This window comes from Anser cygnoides, chromosome 15 (genome assembly GCF_040182565.1).
Source record: "Anser cygnoides isolate HZ-2024a breed goose chromosome 15, Taihu_goose_T2T_genome, whole genome shotgun sequence".
NCBI classification, from domain to species: domain Eukaryota; kingdom Metazoa; phylum Chordata; class Aves; order Anseriformes; family Anatidae; genus Anser; species Anser cygnoides.
This window is the reverse complement of record NC_089887.1, coordinates 48,632-72,849: the sequence shown is the minus strand read 5'-3', so window position 1 is coordinate 72,849 and position 24,218 is coordinate 48,632. Positions and strand designations below refer to the sequence as shown.

The following is a 24,218-nucleotide window of genomic DNA, read 5'->3' as shown; positions in this document are numbered from 1 at the left end:
ATATCAATAAGAACCGTTTCGTATTTCCCAGAGGAAATTTAGACTGGTATACGCCTTGAATTGTGAGGCAGCCTGACTGCCTCTAAATTAAATATTGATTTTGAATTTTGCATTATTTATTTAAAATATTGCACATTTTCATGTGAATATTCTGACTTTCCTTACATCTGCATGCCCTGATATGTAACTCAGTTACCCCAAAGGGTAACTGTCCTGAGGGGCATTTGCAGTGCCTCAGGTATAATGACTGCTTATTATATATATATATATATATATATTCTCAGGTATAATGACTGCTTATATTCAATAAGAATAAATATATTTGCATAGGTATGTACGTTTTATTTTTCCTCTTTTTTCTTTTAAAGTAGATCTAAACACAACAGGTGACACAGATCTGTTCAAAACATGGATAGATAGCCACCTCTTCATTATCCTCTATTTAACTGACCAGCTGAAAGATCTCCGATAGCTTACAAATGAAAGTTTTCCCTTTTAGAAAATACAGGTGCTGTCTTTTACAGTGTGCCTGTACTATACTTCAGGTCATGATGTAGATGTTAAAGGTTTTTGTGATGGAAACACTAATAAAAACAGACAAAGTTTCCTCATTTCAGCCATCAGGATAGTTTGACGTATAATTCACTAACATAATGTTCTGCTTTACAGGTTCTGCTTTAGATTTACATTTTAAAGATGTGAATGTTGCATCCATAAATAGAGAATGGGAAGATCAAGAAGGCAGTGACGTTGGATTAGCAAGTAAGAGGTCCAATTTGTAAAATTAAACTCTATCCTCATTTAAAATATTTTTATTTATTACCTTTCTAAGTTTTTACTCATCAAAATAGTTACAGCCAACAAAGACTGTGGAGAAAAGTTCCCAGTTGTGCTCCAGCTGTTTAACTTAGTGGTGTAAAGAGGTTGGATGGCTATCATCCTCTCTGTATATTGCAAGGGGTCCATCTAGTAAACTTTTTTTTTAAAAAACTTGCTTAATGATTTGGGTCCACAGGCATAACAGTTGATGAAAGTAGTAACTTAATGCCTTCCTGTAAAAGTATATATGTTTGAGTTTGACTGTCTGCATGTTGAGTGCTGCAAATGTCTGGCAGCAGACAGTTTGTGTTGTAGAGACCTTCAGGTACTTCCATGGGTAGGTTGTTGCTGAGAGTGGGAGTGAGGATGAATCTTGAGATGGAGCTAGCAACCTGTAGAACTTGATACTTAACAAGTTAGGGACTTAAGCTTTCTGTGTATCTAACCTGGGAGGAGTAATATAATTGAAGGTCTTACGGGCTTATTTCATACTCCTTATTTCTGTCTACCTATATTTTCCTGACTTTATCTGATTTCCTACTTAGATCTATTAGAATCCTTCAACTAGCTAGCCTGTTGTGGGAAAGGAGAGTGACACAGTGAAAAGATGGCCAGGGAGGAAGGACTGGTGGGAGAAACGTCCAGAAATTAAATTTTAAAATGTCACCTTTTCTGTGTGAAAGCAGAAAGGGGAAAATAAATGAGAGAAAAAGGATAGCAAAATAGGAATTGAAAACTGTCAACTATAGTTTTGTTATCGTATTCCTTTTAGTGTCATACAGCAAGAAGACAGACATGTTTCTATAATTTTTACATATATTTTTGATTCTGTTTTGCTAGCATTTCATTGTAAGAGGTCTACAGTGATTCTTAAGTTTCTTATGCATATGTGTTAGAACTTTCACTTGTGCAAATAAAACTGGATTCTTGGATGGCAAATGGGCTCCTCCCATGTCATTCTTGCCCTATAGCTCTAGTCACAAGGAATACAACAGCTATAGCTACTCGTTAGTTTACTGTTGCTGTTGATCCAAGAAGAAAAGCTTTCACTTAAAAGTGTCTATATACATTATGCATTTTTTTCTTTTTTAAGGTAGTTACTTGATTACTTTAGTCTGCTGGCTGAAAGAAACAATACTATTGATTTGATAGTGTTGAAATATGTAAATTGTCACTGGGACCCCCGTAGATAGGACTGTACCCCTGCCTTCCGGAATCAAAATGTAAGACATGGAAATCATTTTGACCCAAGTGAACGTCAAGTTTCCTTACACCCTCAGGAAAGCCTGTATTGTAAGCAACCATACAGTGCTTCTTTTCAGAAATAAAACAGATGTCCCGAGAGATTCTTCTTCAAACTTTTCCTTCTCCAAGGGCTTCCTTTGAAGTAGAAGGGAGCAGACTGGTAATTTTATCACCCCAATAGTCTTTGGACACATGGAGCACACTCAAAATTCAGGAAAGTCACTTGGTTTGAAATGGACTTTTTCACTTCAGTAGCTCACTGATATGAAAGCGGGCAGAAGATGCGTCACATAAAGTGACAGGTGACATGCTTATGTTTTCAGGTCTGAGCAAAGAATCTGAGGAGTCAGTTTACAATTCACGTTTGGTAGCGTTGATGCTTTGGCATCAAGTAGATCAAGGCAGATTCTAGGAGTGGCTTCACTGTTGATAGCAAGATCTATAAGGAGCCAGTGCTGGAACGCACTGATTAAGTCTCAAACACTAAGTATGAATCTCTTGAGATCTTGACAACAGTGCTACAAGCTGTGGTGCCGCTCCTACCTCATTGACTTTTCATCTCCCAAGGTATTTTTTTGCTAATAGAGGCTATTTTGATGCACATTTTGATGTACTAGGTTATCCACCTGATTCTTATCAGTTCGATGCCAGTGCCAGCAATAGATGTCCAGAGCCAGGAAATGAATCAGAGGTCAGTGGGAGAGCACCTGAAAAGCAGCATAAAGGAATTCCAGCTATTTCATCCAATAAAACAGTTTCATCAGGGGGGGCAGCTTAAATGTCTCTGTGCAAATGTTTGTAGCATGGGGAAAAAACAAGAGGAGTTAGAGATGTGTGCAGGCTGAAGGGCTATGATCTTACTGGCATCACGGAGACATGGTGAGATGACTTCCATGACTGGAGTGTTAGAATGGAAGGATACAGATAGAATCGAATATGGCTAGGGACATCAAGGGCAACAAGAAGGCAGTAATAAAAGAAAGACTAGGAAAAATGTGGGCCCTCATATGAAGTAAACTGAAGACCTGATTACCTGGGATATGGAGAAGACTGAGGTGATCAATGAATTTTTTGCCGTAGTCTTCAAATACAGTTGTTCTAGCATCACTACCCAAGTCACAGAAGGCAAAGGCAGGGACTGGGAGAATGAAGAACGACCCACTGCAGGAGAAGATCAGGTTCAAGACCATCTAAATCTGAAAGGGTGCAAGTCCATGAGACCTAATGAGATGCATCCGAGAGTACTGAGGGAACTGGTGGATTAAGTTCCTAAGCCACTGTCCATCATATTTGGGAAGTCATGACATTCTGGTGAAGTTCCCAGTGACTGGAAAAGGGGAACATAATCCCCATTTTTAAAAAGGGGAAAAAGAAGAAGACCCAGGGGACTACAGGCCAGTCAGTCTTACCTCTGTGCCCAGCAAGATCATGGAGCAGATCTTCCTAGAAACTATGCTAAGGCACACAGAGAACAGAGAGGTGATTGGTGACAGCCAACATGGCTTCACTTAGGGAAAAGCATGCCTGACAAATATGGGGGCCTTCTACAATTGTATTACAGCATTGGTGGATAAGGGAAGAGCAACTGATGTCATCTACCTGGACTTGTGCAAGAAGCATGTGACACTGTCTCTCACAACATCCTTGTCTCTAAATTGGAGAGACGTGGATTTGATGAAAGGACCACTTGGTGGGTAAGGAACTGGCTGGATGAGCACACTCAAAGAGTTGTGGTCAACGGCTTGATGTCCAGGTAGAGCCCAGTGACAGTGTTCCTCAGGTATTGGTATTGAGACTTTTATTATTTAACATCTTTGTCAGTGACGTGGACAGTGGGATTGAGTGCACCCTCAGCAAGTCTGCAGATGACACCAAGCTGAGTGATGCGGTTGACATGCTGGAGGGAAGGTATGCCATCCAGAGGGACTTGGACAGGCTTGAGAGGTGGGTTTATGCAAACCTCATGAAGTTCAAGAAGGCCAGGCGTAAAGACCAGCACATGGGTGGAGGCAATCTCAAGCACATGTACAGGATGAGCGGATTGAAAGCAACCTTGCAGAGAAGGACATGGAGAAGTTGATGGATAAAAAATTGAACATAAGCTGGCAGTGTGTAGCCCAGAAAGCAAATCGTGTCCTGGGCTGCATCAAAAGAAGCATGACCAGCAGGTTTGAGGGAGGTGATTCTTCCCCTCTACTCTGCTCTCGTGAGACCCCAGCTAGAGCACTGTGTTCAGCTCTGGGACCTCAGCACAAGATGGACATGGACCTGTTGGAGTTGGTCCAGAGGAGGACCACAGAGATGATCAAAGGGCTGGAGCACCTCTCCGGTGAGGACAGACTGAGGGAGTTGAGGTTATTCAGACTGGAGAAGACAAGGCCCCGAGGAGAACTTATTGCAGCCTTCCAATGCTTAAAGGGAGCCTTCAAGAAAGATTGTGGGGTGGGGGCTCTCAGTGAGTGTAGCTATACAACAAGGGGTAATGGTTTTAAACTAAGAGAGGGGAGATTTAGCTTAGATACTAGGAAGAAAATCTGTACTGTGAGGGTGGTGCGGCACTGGAACAAGTTGCCTAGGGAAGTTGTGGATGCCCCATACCCACAGGTGTTCAATGCCAGGTTGGATGGAGCTTTGAGCAACCTGGTCTAGCGAAAGCTGTATCTGCCCTTTACAGAGGGGTTGGAAATATGAATCTGTGGTCAGGGGATCCATACAGAATGAGACAAAATGTTACAGGTTCAATAGGTAGTAATCTACTTTTGTGTAGATTCTCATCAATAAGTATTAGTAGGAATATGTTCAGAGGTTTTGGGGGCTTTATATTTATTCCATCGGATTGATGTCTCACAATTTTCTGTTCAGTGATGGTGCTAACAGGTTGATCCTTCACCAGAACCGTTTATATTTTATCTGTTAAAGTTTTCCATTACTGTTTATGATATCCTCCTTAATACAGTCCTGTAAAGAAAGTGATAATATGTGCAATTTCGTATTTATTCCTCTGCTGGTGGTGTCAGGTCAGGCTCAACAGTTATCCTGATGCTACAGTTTGTTTGACTGTTATTTCATTTACTGCTTTGTTTTATGCTGCAGGAGTGACTGTGCTTCATTGGAAGTACCGTGAAGTATGGAACAGGAAGGAAATACTGTAACCCATGTTATTTGTACGTGGAGATAGTTCATGCATTGTAAGAGGTTGAGCTTGGTGCATAGCCAAATGCAACCTCACTCCCCCATCCTCAACAGGACAGGGGGAGAAAATAAGGTGAAAAAAGCTTGTGTGTCAAGATAAAGGCAGGGAGATTGCTTACCAGTTGCTGTCATGGGTAAAACAAACTTGACTTGAGGAAAATTAATTAAATTTGTTGCCAATTAAAAAGGAATTGGATGGTGAGAAACAAAGACAAAACCTAAAACACCACCATCCCCTTTATCTCAGGTTCAACTTCATTCCCAACTCTTCTACCTTGTCCCCCTTTCCCCTTCCCCTCTAGCAGTGGTAAGCACAGAGGGATGGGGAGTGGGGTGTTGCAGTCAGTTCATAACATTTCTCTGCCACTCCTTCTTCCTCACACTTGTCCCTGCTCCAGTGTAGGTCCTCTCCATGAGTCTGCAGTTCCTTCAGGGAACAGCCACTTGCTTCACCATCATCCTGTCCATGGGCTGAAGGGAAGTTCCTGCTTACACCATGGGCTCTTCCATCGCCTCTTACTCACTCCACTATGGTGTCTTCCAAACCTTCCGTGGGCTGCAGGGAAATCCCTGCCCTGGTAGCTGGAGCACATCCTCCCAGTCTTTCTTCTTTGACCCTGGTGTTCGTTCACAGGGTTGTTTCTCACACCTTTTTTTCCTCAGTCCTCAGTGCTGTGCAGCTGTTTGCACTGTCCGAATTATATTTTCCCAGAGGCATAATCAGTTTCATTGATGGGCTCAGCTGTGTCCTGTAGCAGGTCTGCCGTAGAGATGGCTGGAACTGGCTGTGTCCAGCACAGGGCAGCCCCTGGCCTGTCCTCACAGAGGCCACCCCTGCAGCTTCGCCACAGCTGCCAAAACCTTGCTACACTCAGGCAGATCGTATTTGCCAAAATTCAGCTGGGTTTGAAGAATACTTTAAGTGCTAGAAAAGAAAAGTCTCTGTTAACATTCCGTACAGCATTTGCTTGGGTTCTTTACTTTGGCTCTTAATGCTTAAGAGATTTCTTACTGTGCCAGATTTTTAAACTAAATTCCCTTTACTTTGTTGCTTCTGTACTTCTCTTGCAAATAGTGGTGTAGGTTTATTGTCTGATATGTTATGTACATCTGTGGTTATATTTATGTCTGTCCTGTATCTTCCTTATATAGTTGGTCACGAGGTTGATTTTGGTAACACATGCTGAATATTTTAAGATACATTTTTGAAGACATTGTGGCAGCGCAGCTTATAGTGAGCATTCCTGTCTTCATTTTTTTGAAATACTTAGAGGAATGATGTTTTCTCTGATGACATGAATTCACCAGTTTTAAGCAAAAACAGAAAAATAGAATTGTGACTCATGCTTTAGGTAAAATTCATTTGACTGCTTTATTTTCTTTAAAGGAAAGGTGATGTAATTTTTATTTGACATTCAAAACTATTGAGGACTAAAATCTTCACAGTAAATATTGAATTGTTTCCTGACAGGAAAATGCAGTGCATCTGTGCATGTTTATTTAAGTAATTATATAACTTAGCAAAAGTTATACAATTATTTAAAAAAAGTTATACAGTTATAAAAAATAATAACAATAATGATAAAATAACAATAATAATGCTTTTATTAATATTATTTTGGAAAATTATTGACAGCACAACTGTTTGACTAAATTATTATTTTAAACTTTGTTTCAAAATCGTTTTTTGTAGAGTTAAGTACATTTGACATTTAAAATCTACTGAACAAAAGCAAAACTATGTAAAAGAAAGAAATCGAGCTATTTCTGGTTGTTACCCAGTGTAAAATTTTCAAGGTATATACTCTTACTTTCTCAACTCCAGTCTATATATTGAAATAGAAAAAAATTTTTTTCTTACTCTTCAGGTTCCATTCAGTTTTACCACTTTTATCAGTTGGCTGTAAATATGACTAAGTCAAATAACCCGATCCGAAAAATGTTTTCTCTTTCTCTGTAGCTGCAGATGAGGCCAATGCTATGTAAAGCTACAAATTATGTTTTCAGGTGCTTGGAGACCTAATTCTTAGTGTTCAGTTTAAAAAATATTTTTGCAATAACAGATAAATAATGTTTTATTTTTTTAATGGCAGGTATTGGAATATACAGGAATATACAATTTAATTCGAAATGATACGTTTTTCAGAAGAATACTTACAGAAATGTGTCTTGCTTTGAAACTTATTTTTTTTTTTTTGTGCATGCATAGGTCAAAGATTACTGGGAAGTTCAGCACCTGTCAGTATTCCAGATTCTCTTGTTCGTTCCTCATCTTTACACTCATCATCATCCCTTTCAAACTCTCCACTCAGTTCTCTTTCACAATCGCTGTCGAAGTCTTTTGTTTCATCCACTATGGTTCCTCATCAACAGCAGCCCCAACCCTTGAAGTCAGAACACAGTATGTTGGGCACCTCAGCCTCTTCTCACAACTCTTTAGGTAAGTTGAAGGCTGCACTTTGCATTTTTTAAGAGAGGAATCAATGGCAGGTCAGAAAGGTTCAGTTCAAGGCTTTGCATGTTTCCTGTGAATTAATCTGGAGGACAAAGCCTAGCTAATGTGGTGTAGTGGAGAAAGTTCAAGGAGCTAACGTTCCTTCCTAAAGAAGGGGAAAAAAAACATTTTCCAGACTGTACATGTCTGAAGATAGTAAAATAATGAGTCTTGCAGATAAAAGTGTAAATTTTGTATGTGTGCTGCATTTACTTAGTCTGAATGTGAAACATTTCGCGGCAGGGTGTATAGACTTTTTTTGTGGTTTTGTTTTACAGGTTTAAATGGTGTTACAGGGAGCATTTGGGACTTCGTGGCCGGGAGTTTCTCTCCTAGTCCATCCCCAGTATTAAGCATTGGCACTACTCTCTCAATAAGTTCAAACACAAGTGGGAACGAACTAACTCGAGTTAGACAGGAACTTGATGATGCCAAGAGAAAACTAAAACAATGGGAAGAATCTTGGCAACAAGTAAAACAGGTACACTAATTCATGGTAGTATTAAATTTTCTCTATATTTTTTTTAACAAACAAGTACCTCCTGTTTTTCCCTTTTACATATTTTATTATTCTTGGACCCAGAGTTTCATTACATGCTGTGAAATGAATAGACTGCAAATGCTGTTTTTTTGATATCACAAATAAGCTGGCAGCATAAAGGAAACAGACCTTTTTAAAAGTCAATCTGCCTCTCTAGACAGTGACACTTACACAGCCTCAGGATAGTGCTGAACAGCAATGTATCTCAATGTTAGGTAACTAAAGACATACTTTCCCTCCCGTACCTCTTTCAGTTGGTAAGCACACAAAAAAAGAAGAGATTTGCCAGCAACTGTGGCTGTATAATGTGCCTAGATAATACCCAGCCATCTCAGCAGTCAAACCGAGGCTGATGATAACTGCCAGTCTAGTGCATTTTCTGTAGTCTTTTTCCTCCCCTCATATCATTCTCTCTGTGACATGGAGTAGCAAAGTAGCTCTAGTACATTTTGACAGTTTTCGATGTCTCCTGACATTAGATTATGAATAAGTGTTCCATTTATAGAGCTCCAAAAACACTTCTAGATGTTTACAGACAAGTAACAGTGACATATCTAAAAATTAGGTTACGGTAAAACAAGAATTGTTAATTAGACAGTAGAATAAGTAGGGAAAAGCATTAAATCGACTGTGATAGCATCCTTATATCTAAAATTAGAGATTGGTTGCATCTTCGAAGGCTTTTGAATTTGCTCTTTCATTTTTAATTTTACAAATATATTTTTTTATATTCTGGAAAATGTTTTCTCCCAGGCATGTGATGCATGGCAGAAAGAGGCTCAAGAAGCAAAAGAACGTGCTGATGTTGCAGCTGCTGACAAGCAACTCGCTCTTCAGAAGAAGGAGGAAGTGGAAAATAAATTAAAAAAGCTGAAGGTGCAGTTAGCTGCCTGCCTGTCTACTACATTACCTTACGTAAAAAACTCTGGAGACATAGAAAAGATATCCTTGCCAATGCTTCGTTCCTTACAAAGTCAGCTGCACTTAGATTTAGGAACAATAGATGAGGTAAGTTTTCTTCATCTGTGTAACTACATTTGCTTAATTGAAACTGACAGCTCAGCAACCCTCAGTGAGATACATACACCAGGTTTCATTTCAGAGAGCATCACTGATCTCAGTGTCAGGTCTTCCTTTTCTGGATTACACAGTGGTTCAAATTTCGCAGCCTAATGGCTTCTTCTAATTTTTCGATCAGCTGTCAGATAAATGACAAGAGTTTCACAAGAACTCTAAGGGTAATTAAAAAAAAAAAAAAAGAAAAAAAGATCTAAACAGTGGTTTTCCTCCCAGTACCTAAATAAATAAAAAGAGTTGCCCGAAATAAATGAAAACAGTTACCTGCTATTCACTTGTTTAGAAGGTGGATGGCGAGTTTTTCCACTAAGAGCTTGCATAGTCAGAGACTAGTACAGACTTGGAGCATAGAATCACTGACATTAGAAGGGACCTCTGGTGATCATCTATTCTAATGCCCCACTCAAATCAGGGAAAACTTGAGCAGGTTGCTCCTGGCTGTTCCTGGAAGAGTTTTGAATATCTCCAAGGATGGAGACACCACAACTTCTGTAGGCAACCTTTTCCACTGTTTCACCACCCTCACTGTAAAAGTGGAATTTTCTGTACTTTTACTTAATGCCCAGTGGCACAATGCTCTTCTTTCACGGGCTACCACCAAGAAGAAGCTGTCTGTATCTTCTTTGCCCCCTGGCACAAAGTATTTATGCACACTGATAAGATGTCCTCTCTCCTTTCAGGCTCTCCTCATGTGTCAGATACTTCAGTCCCTTAGTCACCGTAGTGGCATAATGCTTCTCTCAAATCAAAATTTAGGTTCTACCAAAATGTAGGATGTTGTTTTGCTGTCACATGGACAGCATTTGTCAGGGCTGTCAAAGCTTGGAAGTCTGATGCCAGTCCTCTGACTATAATCTAGGAAGATAATAATGACCATGGACTGCTCCAGGCACAAAAAGCCTCATTCCTACTTCAGACCGTTCTGGACCCAGCTTGGTTCCCCATTGCTTTTTCCTCTGCAGTCTCAAAGGACAGTAACGCCATACATAATGGCGATTTCTTGCTGTTTTGTTTGGACTGTGACAGGACTGTCCAGACATAAAAAAAAAAATAAAAAAATCCTTTCACTACTGAAACAGTCTGCCATACTCCAGTACCTGTTTACCTGTTTGAGTTCAGCACTGTCTTCTCTGTCTCAGTGCACCTCCTGTACGATGCCATCTATATCAGCATGAACTGGAGCCTTGAAAAAAAGCTAGGCTTTCCTTAGAAGACATTAAAACATAACTTAAGTCTTTGGCAAGAAAGCAAGTAGATGAGACTTGATATTTACCAGGTTCCTATTACCAAGTATGTTTGGATTAAGGACCACTATTGTTTTTCTCCTGAGGTATTTTAAATAGGAGCAAAAGAATCCTGGAATCTCTTTATCTGAACGAAGTCATTAGATCCTGGAATGGAAGTCATCTCAGCCAGGCCGGAGTGATTAGAACCATTACCAGCCTTTACAGTTCCTCAGTCTCTCAGGTTTCTTTCAGCAGTGTGGTCTCTTCTCACCTAGCTCTTCCTTCCAGAAGAAAGTTGCTGTCTTAGGCAGTGTTACAGTGTTCTGGATACTTCTCTTAATCTGAGCACCTCTCTCTCAGGAAATGAACATGGCTTGTAGATACCTTTAAATGCTTCCTGTTCCTTAGTAAGGTTGATATGGTTTACTATATGGAGACACTTATTTGCAGTTGTAACATCCTCCCCTCCCCAAAGTCTGTATCAGTAGCTTTATTCAAAGTATATTACATTTGTGAATTCCATTTTGTCCTCACACAAACATTTCTCACAGCCTAAGAAAATGTAGTAGTGGTTTGAAATGTCAAAATAGGGAAGCATATGATAATGAAAAAGGATACTTCCTCTCTTTTTTTTTTTTTCTTGGTTTGCATCATTCATCCCAGTCATGGAGGAAAACTGCAGTCCGGAGGTGCTAACCTAGATGTTTTCCATTCTAAATGCACATGTACTCTTCTAGCTGCTACTCTAAATGTTGTGCATGCTCTGATCTCATGACCTGCAACTCAGCTATTCATCATACAAGAACATTGTCCTTTGTGTTGCTACAACAGAAATTTATCGAGGACAGCTAAGGATAAAATTGCTAGAACGTGACTGTATAGTTTGGATTCATTTTCACTGAGTGCAGTAATCATCTTACAGGTGATTTTTCAGCTTCAGTCAAAGAAGTGTATAGTATGTCGAGAAGGTGATCGTAGCATTATCCTGAATCCATGTCAACATTACATACTTTGTGACCACTGTGCAGCTAGACAAGAAGAATGTCCCTGTTGCAAGAAATCAAAAAATCCACGGTAACATACAGGCATGGTACTTATATCATGTTTATGAATTAAAAATATTTTATGTTTTTGTATTTTGTATAGGAATTATATAAATCACTGATAATTAATCAACTTAATAGTGCTAGGTAAATTTTGATTTTGTTGTAAGAAACCTAGTTGCTTTGCTTGCTCACCTTTACATATCAGTTTCAGCCATTCAATGATTTTTTTATTAGTCTTGAGGTTCTTTCGTTCCTGCCCAGTTCCATCCCAGTCTTTTCCCATCCACTTACATTCTTAGTGCACAGTCTACTTAGCTTCATTTGCACTGTAATCACTTTGTATAAATTTTACCATAATGCATGAATGAAAGTATTTATACCTGTTATTTTCCTTAACAGAAGATAGATACATAGATACAGTAGCTACACACTAAACAGTACAAATGGTACCTTTGCCACGTCTGTTGTGTATGGTATGCCAGAGCCAGTATTTTGGAATTGGTCTAACAGTATGTTTACTTGGTTGTTTGAAAAACTATGAATAATATAAATGCACTTTTTAATTGTTGTTTTTTGTTAGAGGATACGTTGTAAATTGCTTCAAGCTGCTTTCTAGGTCTTAAGTTTATTTTTAATACACAATAATATGATGCTTTATATATGTGTACTGTGAATTTTAAATATTTCAGATGGTTTTACTGTTAAATCATAATATGATTAAATAGAAGTGAGATCTTACCTAGTTTTTTTACAATTTATAAGTTAATTGCATACTACAGTATTTATAAATGTACCAGTGGAAAGAAAAACAGTGAGGCACATATGCTTTCGTATTCAAAGGCATGTTTTACATTTTGTGAAACAGATCAGTTTTAGTGAACAACTGTGCATTTGCATTTCTCTCTTTGTTTGGACATTTGTAGTCTTAAATTTTTTGTATATTACCTAACTTGTGTGGTACTTAATGGGAACCCATATGGTATATACAATCACTTTTACAAAGTGCCTATGCAAATGCCATATAAAATAGCAGAAGACATAAAAAGAGAATTTTGCAAATAATTGCATAATTTTGTATCATACAATTTGATGATAATTAGAATATGTCTCTTGCTTTTATAAATATTTAAAAATACGCTTTTTCAGCAATGAGGTAACACATTTGAAAGGAACTACAGAATTACTTAAGTATGTAATCAGGCAGCGGCACTCTTGACACAGCGATTCTTTTAAAAGGGTGGTGGTAATATACTTATTTCATCCTGGTTGTTGGGAACATTCAGTTCAGGAGGAGAAGTTAGTCAATTACTGTATGTTAACACTATCTACTTTTCTTACAAGGAGTAATTGCCTGTGTTATTCTTTCTTTTGTTTAATACAGGTGTGACACTAGTACAGCTTACATTGAAATGACCTACTACTGTGTTACATGATTTGTATCTCCGTATTATTGTATTCAGTATAGGAATTGAGTTCATAGGCAGTAAAGAGTTTATCTGTTTAAAGTTAATTCATGCTGAAAGAAACAAACAAAAAACAACAAGATGTATACTAAAATTACTGTTGAAATAGATAAAGCTTTTTGAATTCTGTCAGTATTAAATATAGGACCCAAGCCAAAGGTACTTAAATTATTGTATCCTCACTGGGTTTTGTGGTCTTTGTATGAAGGCTTGAGTTAGCAAAAAATAATCATTACATATTTCTGTGATAACTAAATGTACAGACTCATTGCTGCTTTTGTAAGACATGCCAGCCTGCAAGCACGTTACAGACTTTTCAGGAAGGGAGAAGAAGGATAAAATATTAAATATATGTCTACTTATTCCTTTTTTAAAATTTTGTTTGAAGATCATAGTAGTCCATTTTAAATAAACATCAAATTTGGATTTAAAATGTGATTTTGCTGATTTTCACACAGTTACTCAAAAATATTTGTACTGAAAAAAGTATAAAATTAGACTACATTGGCATTTTCAAACACACTTTTGTGCCCTAATTGTGTCCTAAAATAAGATGCTGCTCTGTTTTAAAGGTTTAACCAGTTTTGGACGTTCAAAAAAAAAAAAAAAAGGAACCTTGATCATCAAGTTTGACTGTCTTTTTCCATCTGTGCAGTCTATGACAATACTTGTTTTTGATCTGTAACAGACGAGATTTTTTAAACAATAAGCAAATCAAGGAATAATGTCAAACAAGAGATTATTTTGGATACTGGTGTGCTATATTTATCCACAATGTGGAACAGTTTTCTGCAACTGTTGTACTCACAAACATGTTTAGAAAGGGTTTGGTCAGAAATTTTGCTGTGATATTTTAGAGGAAACCAGTTCAGCCCACATTGTGCTGCTGATACGCTGCAATGTAACATTTGTTTCCTCAGAGATATGGCAGTATGGTTTTCTGCTTCTTGTCAAAGTTTATTGTTCTTTTTGTGAATGTGTGCGCAATTGGCTGTGATTCTGTAGCTATTTTTGGTCTCTCTCTCTTTATAATTTTTTTTGGTGGTAATAGGTGATTTTCCTCATCTTGCGATGCCAACAAAAAAGAAATTTAAACAATATTTGCAGCATGAATCATCACATTGACATTTGTAGTTTGTGTGTTGCTTTTCTTAAGAGGAAATAAATTAATATGTTGAGTTTGTTGCTTTTTAAACAGTTGTATGTTTTGCGTTTTATAATGATGAATCTTGAAAATAATGTTGTGTGTCCCATAGTAATATCAGTATTGAAAATTTTGCATATGTTCCCCTGCAAGCTTTTCTTGCGCTGAATTACGGACACAAACTATTGACAAATCATTTGGTGAAGAAGGAAAAAAATTCAGATGAAAGAAATGTACCTATTTGTGAAATTGTCAGGCTGGGCAGCTCACTATAACTACAGACAAACCCTAGGTGATGGCTTGAACCATACATAGCACTCAAAGGAAAGTGCTATAAATGTTTTTCATAAAATTCTTTATGTGAGAAGTTATAAGCAAAGTTTTCTGTATCTTAGTAAAAAGCAAGTCAACTGCAAAGACAAATAAATGTGTACTTTTACACCAGTACTTTAAAATGAAGGATAATAAGATGCATGCAGTTGACTAGAGATGACTATTTAGAAGAAGTAAGAAGGGAACCCCGACCCTTATTTGTCCTTGTGCTATATATACTATCTGGAAAATACATTATATTTTAGTGACACAGTAAGTCGTTGCATTTTCAAAATATTTTAAAGCAAACTAAGTAAATTTTCAAGATTCATTTTGGTTTTTAACAAAATTTTGTGTTAATTTATGTAAGAATATTATTTTATTGTGGATGCCATTATGCTGTCACGATTATTATAGCCTGGGGAATAATAGATTAAAACTGGGATTTCTCAGGGTTTTTACAGTTAAGAGCTGTAATTTAACCGAAAGTATGCTACTCACAGGTAGATCCCAAACTGCATGTTATAAGTTTATTACTAGTCTTCTTTGAATAGCTGATTATTACAGACATACTTGTTTTCTTATATATTGCCATTCAGAATATTCTAGTATCAAATACAGGTAATCATATTATTACTGTCACACTATATGTGTAACTGTGGTCACCATCAGACCTTAAATAAAAAAAGGAATTTTAACTCATATTAATTTATGAAAACTGTTAATATTTAGAGTGTACAGAAAGAAATGATTTTGTGAATTGTTCTTAATACAAAACATATTATTTATAATGCATACCCATTCACTTGTAGTGAACTGTTTAAAATTCTTAACACTTGTTAAAACTTTTCTACATGATAGCATTTATGCAGTGGTTTACAGAAGTCATGGAATTATTTTTATTACCAACATGGAAATAAAATTTTGATCTTTATTTCTGAGCTATACTGTGTTTACAGAGAATCAAAAATTTACAAATCTGTTTTTCTCTGCAATCTAATCATAGAATGGTTTGGATTTAAAGGGACCTTAAAGATCATCTAATTCCAACCCCTCTGTGAAGGGCAGAGATACCTTCCGCTAGACCAGGTTGCTCAAAGCTCCATCCAACCTGGCCTTGAACACCTGTGGGTATGGGGCATCCTCAACTTCTCTGGGTAATTGTTGCAGTGCCCTCACCACCCTTAGTAAAAAGACTTTCTTTCTAATATCTAAGCTAAATCTGCCATCTTTTAGTTTAAAATGATTACCCCTTGTCTTGTAGCTACGCTCCCTGATAGAGAGCCCCCCACAATCTTTCTTGAAGGCTCCCTTTAAGCATTGGAAGGCTGCAATAAGTTCTCCTCGGGGCCTTGTCTTCTCTAGGCTGAATAACCCCAACAGTTTGGCATTCCTAATCATTTCAAGTTTTCAATCATTGGTATTAGTGTTTACTGTTTCAATAAAGGGGTCTTACTGTCCTAAAAAGGTAATCATTTAGCAGCACAGTCTAGAAGTTGGAAGCTGTCGAAGTAATTAAAACAATCACTCTTCTGTTCCATTCTTCTCTGTACCACATGTGCTAAGATCATACAAAGCATGCTAGGAGGTTGGAGCGACTGTCGTAAGTCTAGAACAGTTTTCTGCCCTTGACAGTGGCAATATGAGGTGCTATTTAGGAGGAATGCTTTCCGCAGTCTGTTCCCCTCACACCCCCTCCAGTATTAGGGATGTTAGAAACTGAAGCCTCTTTAAATATTCTCACCTTGTCTTTCATGAAGTGAAAAAAAGTAACCGTGTGCAGTGCTGAAGATCAGGATTCACCAAGGTTTTCTAGACACGTAAAACACTAGCTTCTTCTCTTGTCCTCCCTACGCTTCTGTTAATGTCCAGGACTTTTTTGGAATTTTTTTTTTCTTTCTTCCAGCAGCCACTGCGCATCAAACTGGATCACACATGATTAATTGGTAAGGCAAGTAAATTAATGCCAGGTATTAAAAAGTCTCATCTCACATGCTCACCTTGCATGAGAAAGTCAGTAACGAAGGTGTGGATAGAGTGGCGGTAGTGATCATGCCAACAAGAGCCACCGCCGAGTGTTGCCGACTATATGACCAGGACTGTGGCTGTAGCCGTGGAGGTGAGTAGGGACGGCGGCTCCGTGGAATTGGGGCTACCAGGGCAGTTGGTATGAGAAGCGCACCACAGCTGTGGAAATGTTACATGGGTAAAAACAGCAGTCAAAAATAAGTTTCTTGTTCACTGGGGATGAAGAATCAGGAATTCCCTGAGGAGTCAAAGATAATAGCGCTGCAGCCGTCATGAGCTGGAGAAGAAAACAGCATGTCAAGCACGGTTTCATTACAGTCATCAGTTTTATTTACATACCACCAAAAAAACCACCATGAAAACAGTTTATTGGGGTTAGTTAAGGACTTTTGCTACATGAGATTGGTGAAATTAATACTGTTAGGAGCAACAAAGCAAATGAGAAGACAGCCAGAAGTCCTGAACCTTCAGTCTGCTCACAAGAGCAGCATCTAATTGACAGCCTTCGCAATAAGGTATTCTGTAGTCCTCTTGTCCATGCAATGTGTGAGGTATGAAACAGCCCAGCAAGGCTTCCTGTTTTCCCCTGATACCATTAGCAATAAAAGTAACAGAGCAACCAAGAAAAAAAAAAACAAACACAAAAAGAATATAAAGTGAGGTGGAAGCCCTCAGCCTCTCTCACTCACCATTGTAAAGAACAAAACTGATAAACTCCACGTGCAACAGCCAGCCCAAGGTCAAACTTCCCATGGCTTTCTGTCACGTTTGTAGCCATTTCATTGAGCCCCTTTAAAGAGTCCCTCCTGCAAAAACCCTGGGAGGCTCCATTGCGGGCAGCGGCCATTCCTTTTTGTATCACAGAACATACAGGGACATCGGAGATTGTCTTTGGAGCGACCACTGGGTGCCGCTAAATTCTCGTCTTCCACCCGACCACACGCACGCGAGGACGTCCCCCGTGCCCGCGCACGACCCCTCCCCGTTCCCCCGGGGCCCCGGCGTGCTCCCAGTACCCCGGCGCCAGCGACCCCGCTCCAGGCGGCCCCTTAGAGGGCTCGGGTGGCTCCCGGCCCGGGGCGGGGCCCGGCTGCAGCACAGGGGAAGGAGCGGGGCGGCGCAACCGGGCTGCAACCCACGGGCACCGCGCCCGGCCCCTGTGCGTGCGCCGCCAGCGTTGACCCGCGCCCCGGCCGGGCAGAAGCGGAGACGCGTCGCAGCACGGCCGCGGGCACCAGGGCCTGACTGGTGGATCGGGCGCAGGAGCGGTGGCAGCGCTGAGCCCAGGCCGGCAGAGCGCCGCCGCCGCGGCTCCGTGACGGCTCCGGCACTCGCGTGCGCCGTGCCCCGCCTCGGGCTGCCCCGAGGCACGCTGGGAGCTGTAGGCCGACGCTGCCGGGCAGCCACGTTGGCCTGGGGGTCCGTGGCCGCGGGGTGGCCTTTTCCCTCAGCTGGGGCCGGCTGCATGCGTGGTTGCCGGTGGTGAGGTGAGAGTCTTCGGCGGTGAGCGTCGGGCGGGGGTCGTCCTGCAGGGAGCAGGCACAGGGGGAGGGTGCTGCGGCCGGGAGCGGGGCCTTGCCCACGGGTACCCACAGGCAGGGAGTGGTGGGAGCCCCCAGCGGGAGCCAGGTCTGCCCGCCCGGGGACGTTTTCCAGGTGATGGCCGGGCCATTTTCCTGGTCGGCTGGAGATGGGCCAGCAGCCCAAGACAGGCTTTGGGAAGATGCGAGGCTGCTAGCAGCTTGTTGCCTTCCTTTGGCAGGGCTGGCGCTCAGGGCCGAGAGCTCCCTTTGTCCTGCTGCAGTCACCTGAGGCTGGTGGAGCTTTGGCCCATGGAAGCAGTGCCACATCCCAGTGTATTCTCTTGGATGTGTGATAGCTCAGCATCTGGATCCTTACAGAGGAGGAAGCTGGGGGAGAGAGCGAGCGAGAAGCTTCTGAACCATGAAATCCTCCTGGCGGTACCCAGAGCGGGAGCTGCGGTGAGCAGTAGGCCCTTTGGGTTGTGTCCCCCCGTTCTGCGTCCCCAGCTGCCTTTGCACTCCTCTGCATCTGCCACCCCTCCCCATCTTCTCTCAGCCTGTCCGTTGCTGTTTTGTCCTCGTCCATCTCTTTTGCCTGCTTGTTTGCTCTCTGTACGGCCTGCTTCCCATCCGCATGTTTTTCTGCAGCCTGCTCCCTGTCCCTTTCCCTCTGTGTTGCTGCCTTTCCCCAGGTTCTTTCTTCTCTTTGCCCTGCTCCCTTTAGCCCCTTACTCTCTGTCTCTCTGCTCTTTGGAGGATTTTTCTTCTCTGCCCATGTCTTTCTTTTCCCCACTCTGTCCTTCTTCCCTTCTTTCTCAATCCCCGCCCCCTCCCCGCCCGCTGATGTTTCACTTCCCGCATCTGCCCCACTCTTTGCACTCGCGGTCTTTCAGCTCCTTGTCCTACCCATCCGCATGTCTCTGTCCCGCGGCGTATGCCGTTAAGCCCCCTGTCCAGCTTGCTCCCCTTTTTCCTTCTCCCTGCTTCTGTCCTGCTCCCCTTCCCTTGACACTCTTTTACCGTCTCAGCTCTGCTCCACACTGCTGTATCTCCTTTCTTCATCTCTGTCTCCTTCTGCACCCCTCAGTCGCAGCGCTCCAATCTCTGGTGTTCTCCTCCCCCTGCCTGCTCCGTTAAGAACTTTTAAGTTCTTCATCTCTCATCAGTTATTCATCTTGCAGATCTTCCTTTCCTGCTCCCTATCTCTCAGTTTCTGACAGTTCTTCCTACTTTGTCTCCCTCTGCTTTTCCATGTTCTTGTGTCTCTCTCTGCTCCACTGTTTCGATTGCGCTTCCATGCTTTCCATCCCTTTTTCTTTTAGACCATCTGTTGTGCTCCCTGTCCTCTTTCCTAGTCCCATCACTGTATCCCTGTGCCCACCCACCCCCACCCCACATCATTCTCCATATTCCCCTCCCCCACTTTCTCTGTCTTGGTGCCTTCCCATTGCTGTTTTGTCCTCCATCCGTCCATCCTGTTTCCTGTCCCTTTCCTTGTCTTTCTGGCACGAAGCCTAGCCCCATTGTTCCTTTACTAACTTCTGTCTGTCACTCTGTCCAGCTTCCCCTGTCCATGTTGTTTCCCGCTAAACCCCTCCCTATCCATGTGTTTACTCTTGCTTTCAGTCCCTCTGTTCTGCTTCCTGTCCTTGTCTTCTCTGTCTCTCCCTGTGCTGTGCCCCATTTCCTCCTTTCTCGCTAGACCCACCCCGTCCAGCCTTTGTCTTCCTTTCTCGATCTCTCGGTCCTCTTGGCCGTCACAGTTGTGCCTCTGTTGTGCTCCCTGTCCAACCCTCTTGATCATCCCTGTCCAGCTCCCTGCCCTCTGGGTGGTTCTTCTGTCCCTCTGCCCTAGCTGACTGTCTGTCCATTTTCTCTCTCGCTGCTTGTGGCCTGCTTGTTCCCTTTTTCCTTTGTTTTCTTCCTCTGCCTGTGCCTCGTAGCCCATGGCCACAGGAACCAACCCTTACCCGTGGGACGGATGCAGAGATGGACAGAGGGATGTTAACTCGATGCCTGAGCCCTGCAGCGCCCCCAAAGGGAAGAGGAGAATGTACAGGCAGGGAGCCCTGCTGCAGCCTCCCTCCCAGGAGTCCTGCGTACAAGTTAATAAAGTTTGCTTTCTCGCTTGCACTGCCCTTTGTGGCCCTGGTAAGGGGCTGTCGCCGTGTCTGTGGGTGCAGGTTCCATAGGGGGGTGAGTATGGAGGGGGCAGGGGGTGGGGGGGGGAATGTCAGTGGACGTGGACGGCCCCTCTGGGTGTGGGGGCCACCCTGCTGGGTGAGGGCAGCCGGGGAGGGCAGCCGGGGAGGGCAGTAGAGCTGCAGTGTCTTTGCTCCCTGGACCTGGTGTGCTGGGGCTGGGCTGCACAGAGGGGTCACTGAGTGTGGCCGGGGCTGCGGCTGCTTCTGGGAGGGGGGGCAGGGTAGAAGTTGGGTGTCGAGGGAACAGCGGCTGGGGCAGGGGAAGCCCCTGGCGTGGGGAGGAACTGTGGAGCAGGCGCGGGGCTGGGGCACAGGGCTGGCCCGGGCCAGGGGGAAGAGGGCGGGCAGCGGGTCAGAAAGCGCGAGGTTGGCTCTGGGGCTTCCTCGGAAATGGGAGTTTCAAAAAGTTCAACAAACTTTGTTGAAGCATTCCCTACGGCAAGGGCCACAGCTCAAACCGTGGTAAAGATATTATTAGAAAGCATCATACCCAGATACGGGGTAATAGAAGCAATTGACTCTGATTGAGGCCCACACTTTGTGTCAAAGGTATCCCGAGACACGATGAAGGCTCTGGGAATTAAATGGGAATATCACACTCCCTGGCATCCTCAGAGTTCGGGAAAGGTAGAACGAATGAATGGTGAAATTAAAAAGCAACTAACAAAGCTTATGATAGAGACTAAAACCTCCTGGGTGAAATGTTTACTGCTTGCACTATTGAATATCCGGACATAGCCCCGAGCCGATGTCGGAATCTCACCTTTTGAAAGGCTGTATGGTATGCCTTATGATTTAGAGATGCCATCTGATCACCCCCAGGTACAGGATATCCAATTAAAACCTCATTTAATACAGCTTATGAACCAACAGAGGGAGTTGCAAGCGAAAGGCTTGGTGGCTAGATATAGCAATCCATAGGATACAACCTGGAGATAGGGTTCTAATTAAGACATGGAAAGAAACGTCTTTAACACCACGGTGGGGAGGCCCCTATGTTGTTTTACTTATCACAGAGACGGCTATCCGGACGGCTGAGAAGGGGTGAACGCATGCCAGTCGCGTGAAAGGACCGATCCGGAAAAGCGAATGGGAAGCGGTCGCAGGCCTTGATGACTTAAAGCTCATGTTGAAACGAACTCGATAAGTATGGTCTAGCTGTCTATGTATCGTAAAAAGGAGGAGAGGGGACCCTGTTTGATCAGAAAAAGGTCGCAGTTACCTGAGAAACTCCCCTGAAGAACACTGCTGCTGCCGAGAAGAACCTGCACCTTGTAGTTCGCTGCAACCGAACTGACAAGCGAGGCAGAGAGTGAAACGGTGGGGAATTACGTGGCCAGGTAAAGAACTCTGGAAAATGTGCCCTAGCCATTTTTTTTTTTTTTTTTTGCGATACATAGTAATGGGTACGATTGTTTACACTGTTCCTGGGTCTGCGCACCCTCACAAACCTTTTAAATGGAGCCTGATTAGATGGGAAGATCACCATGTTGTTCAGCAGATAACTACTGCTGGGGGACTGATAGGGGAGGCATCATCTATATAAAGAAGGAAGAGACTAAGAGTCCCCAACGGGTGGGACCAAATCAGAAACTGTCGGGGAGTGTTTTGAGGATTCAGCCTACACAAGCTTTTAGAATGCTAACTCCTTGTTGTGGTTTAACCCGGCTGGCAGCTAAACACCACACAGCCGTTCGCTCACCCTCCCCCCTCCCTCTCTGGGATGGGGGAGAGAAACGGGAAAGTGAAGCCTGTGAGTTGAGGTAAAGACAGTTTATTAAGACAGGAATATAATAATAACAATAATAATAATAGTGATAATGATAATAGTATTAATAATAATAATGTGTAAGAAAACAAGTGATGCACAATGCAATCGCTCACCACCCGCTGACCGATGCCCAGCCTATCCCCGAGCAGCCGGCCCCCCACCCCGGCCAGCCACCCCTATATATTGTTTAGCATGACATCAGATGGTATGGAATACCCCTTTGGCCCGTTTGGGTCAGCTGTCCTGGGTCTGTCCCCTCCCAGCTCCTGCTGCACCCCTAGCCTGCTCGCTGGCAGGACAGAGCGAGAAGCCGAAAAGTCCTTGGCCTGGTGTAAACACTGCTCTGCAACAATTAAAACATCAGCATGTTATCAGCGCTCTTCTCATCCTAATCCAAAACATAGCACCCTAGCAGCTACTATGAGGAAAAATTAACTCTGTCCTAACTGGAACCAGGACACTCCTAATAGCCCTAAACCACTGGAGGTTGCTAATAAATCAGTAAACCCGGAGTACGGGATTAGAAATGAAGGGGTGACCGGGAATAACATATGGAGAATCATGAATGCTAGTTATCAGTTGTTGAATCAAACAAATCCAGACGTGCCTAGACCTTGCTGGTTATGTCTTGATATAAGGCCCCCATATTACGACGCCATTGGGGATCTGGGAGAGACCACCCGTTCAAACGAAACCGATCCCCCACAATGCAATTGGGGAAGGGATGTAGGAATAACGTTAACGGAAGTAACTGGGAATGGCAGATGCGTAGGCACGGTCCCTGGTGAGAAGTTCCATCTATGCAATATTACAGAAAATGTTACACAATTAGACAAAGAAAAATGGTTAATACCAGCAGATAACACCAGATGGGTATGTTCGTCTCTGGGGGTAACTCCATGCTTATCTTTGAAATTGTTCAACTCGTCTCATGATTTCTGTGTACAGGTAGTAATTATCCCAAGGATTCTTTACCATTCTGAGGAGTATATGTACATCCAACATGCTATGGCAAAAAACCACTTAAGGAAGAGAGAGCCTATTATGGCTCTTACTTTAGCCACTCTGCTGATTCTGGGGGCTGCAGGAGCCGGAACTGGAATTACCTCTCTGGTAAAACAAAGCCAAGAATTTACCTCGTTACGCATCGCTGTAGATGAGGATTTGGCCCGTATCGAGCAATCTATATAAGCTTTAGAGAAATCTGTGCGATCCTCATCTGAAGTAGTACTACAAAATCGTAGGGGATTAGATCTGATTTTTCTACAATAAGGAGCATTGTGTGCAGCCCTACGAGAGGAGTGTTGTGTATATGCTGATCATACTGGAGTGGTAAGGGATACAATGACTAAATTGAGAGAAGGGCTAGAAAAACGAAAAAAGGGAAAATGAAGCCCACCAGAATTGGTATGAATCCTGGTTTAATTACTCACCTTAGCTCACTACACTGCTATCAGCTATGGCCGGACCTTTGTTGCTGCTCATATTTACACTAACTTTCGGACCATGTATATTCAATCAAATAATCGCGATTGTAAAAAAATGATTAGAGGCAGCTCACCTTATGCTTGTGTGTGTGAAATATGAATCTCTTGAACAGGAGGAGGAGGACGCAGAAACTTTAATATTGAGCAAACAAGTGCTTCAAAAATTCATCAATGAACAAAATATGTTAGAAAAAGAAAAAGGAGGGATTGTGATAAATTAGCGGGTGTTCATTGTCTTTAAAAGGAATTCAGAGAATCTGCTGAGAAGATAAGGTTTTGCAATTTATGACCTTGTTAAGGGGAAGACTAAGCAAGTAGATAGTGGGGAGGGGGTGTTGGATAAACATCCTTGGTAAAACAAAGACTCTGTGAAATACTGTTTGCTGCTTTTGCTTTTGCTACCCTTGAACACGAGCACAACGCATGATCATTGAAAGAAACAGAACGAACTGCACAGCTTCAGAAGATTCAACAAGTCCTGACAAGCCGAAACTTGGATGCTGACAAGCCGAACTTGGATGCTATAAAACGGCGACACTGAAAAGGGAAAGTTGCGTGCTGTGGTGGAGCGGAGACTCCCCAGCCGCCCAGCGCTGTTTTGCTTGTACCTGCTTACTTAATTAATAAATTATCTTCGACCAGAAAA

The 24,218-nt window shown here is 42.3% G+C and overlaps 1 protein-coding gene across 25 annotated transcripts in view; it reads left to right on the top strand.

The window, feature by feature from the left end:
* The window catches only part of UNKL (unk like zinc finger), a 62,582-nt gene extending 38,364 nt beyond the window's left edge, over positions 1-24,218 (top strand). For 16 of the 25 annotated variants that reach the window (XM_066977651.1, XM_066977647.1, XM_066977653.1 and 13 more), the window contains 7 exons: positions 670-762; positions 7,466-7,696; positions 8,029-8,231; positions 9,045-9,299; positions 11,517-11,668; positions 13,022-18,074; positions 18,350-24,218. In XM_066977651.1, coding sequence (XP_066833752.1) covers positions 670-762; positions 7,466-7,696; positions 8,029-8,231; positions 9,045-9,299; positions 11,517-11,668; positions 13,022-13,073 — 986 coding nt within the window. In that variant the 3' untranslated portion in view covers positions 13,074-18,074; positions 18,350-24,218. The other 9 variants (XM_066977643.1, XM_066977642.1, XM_066977641.1 and 6 more) reach the window with 9 other exon arrangements.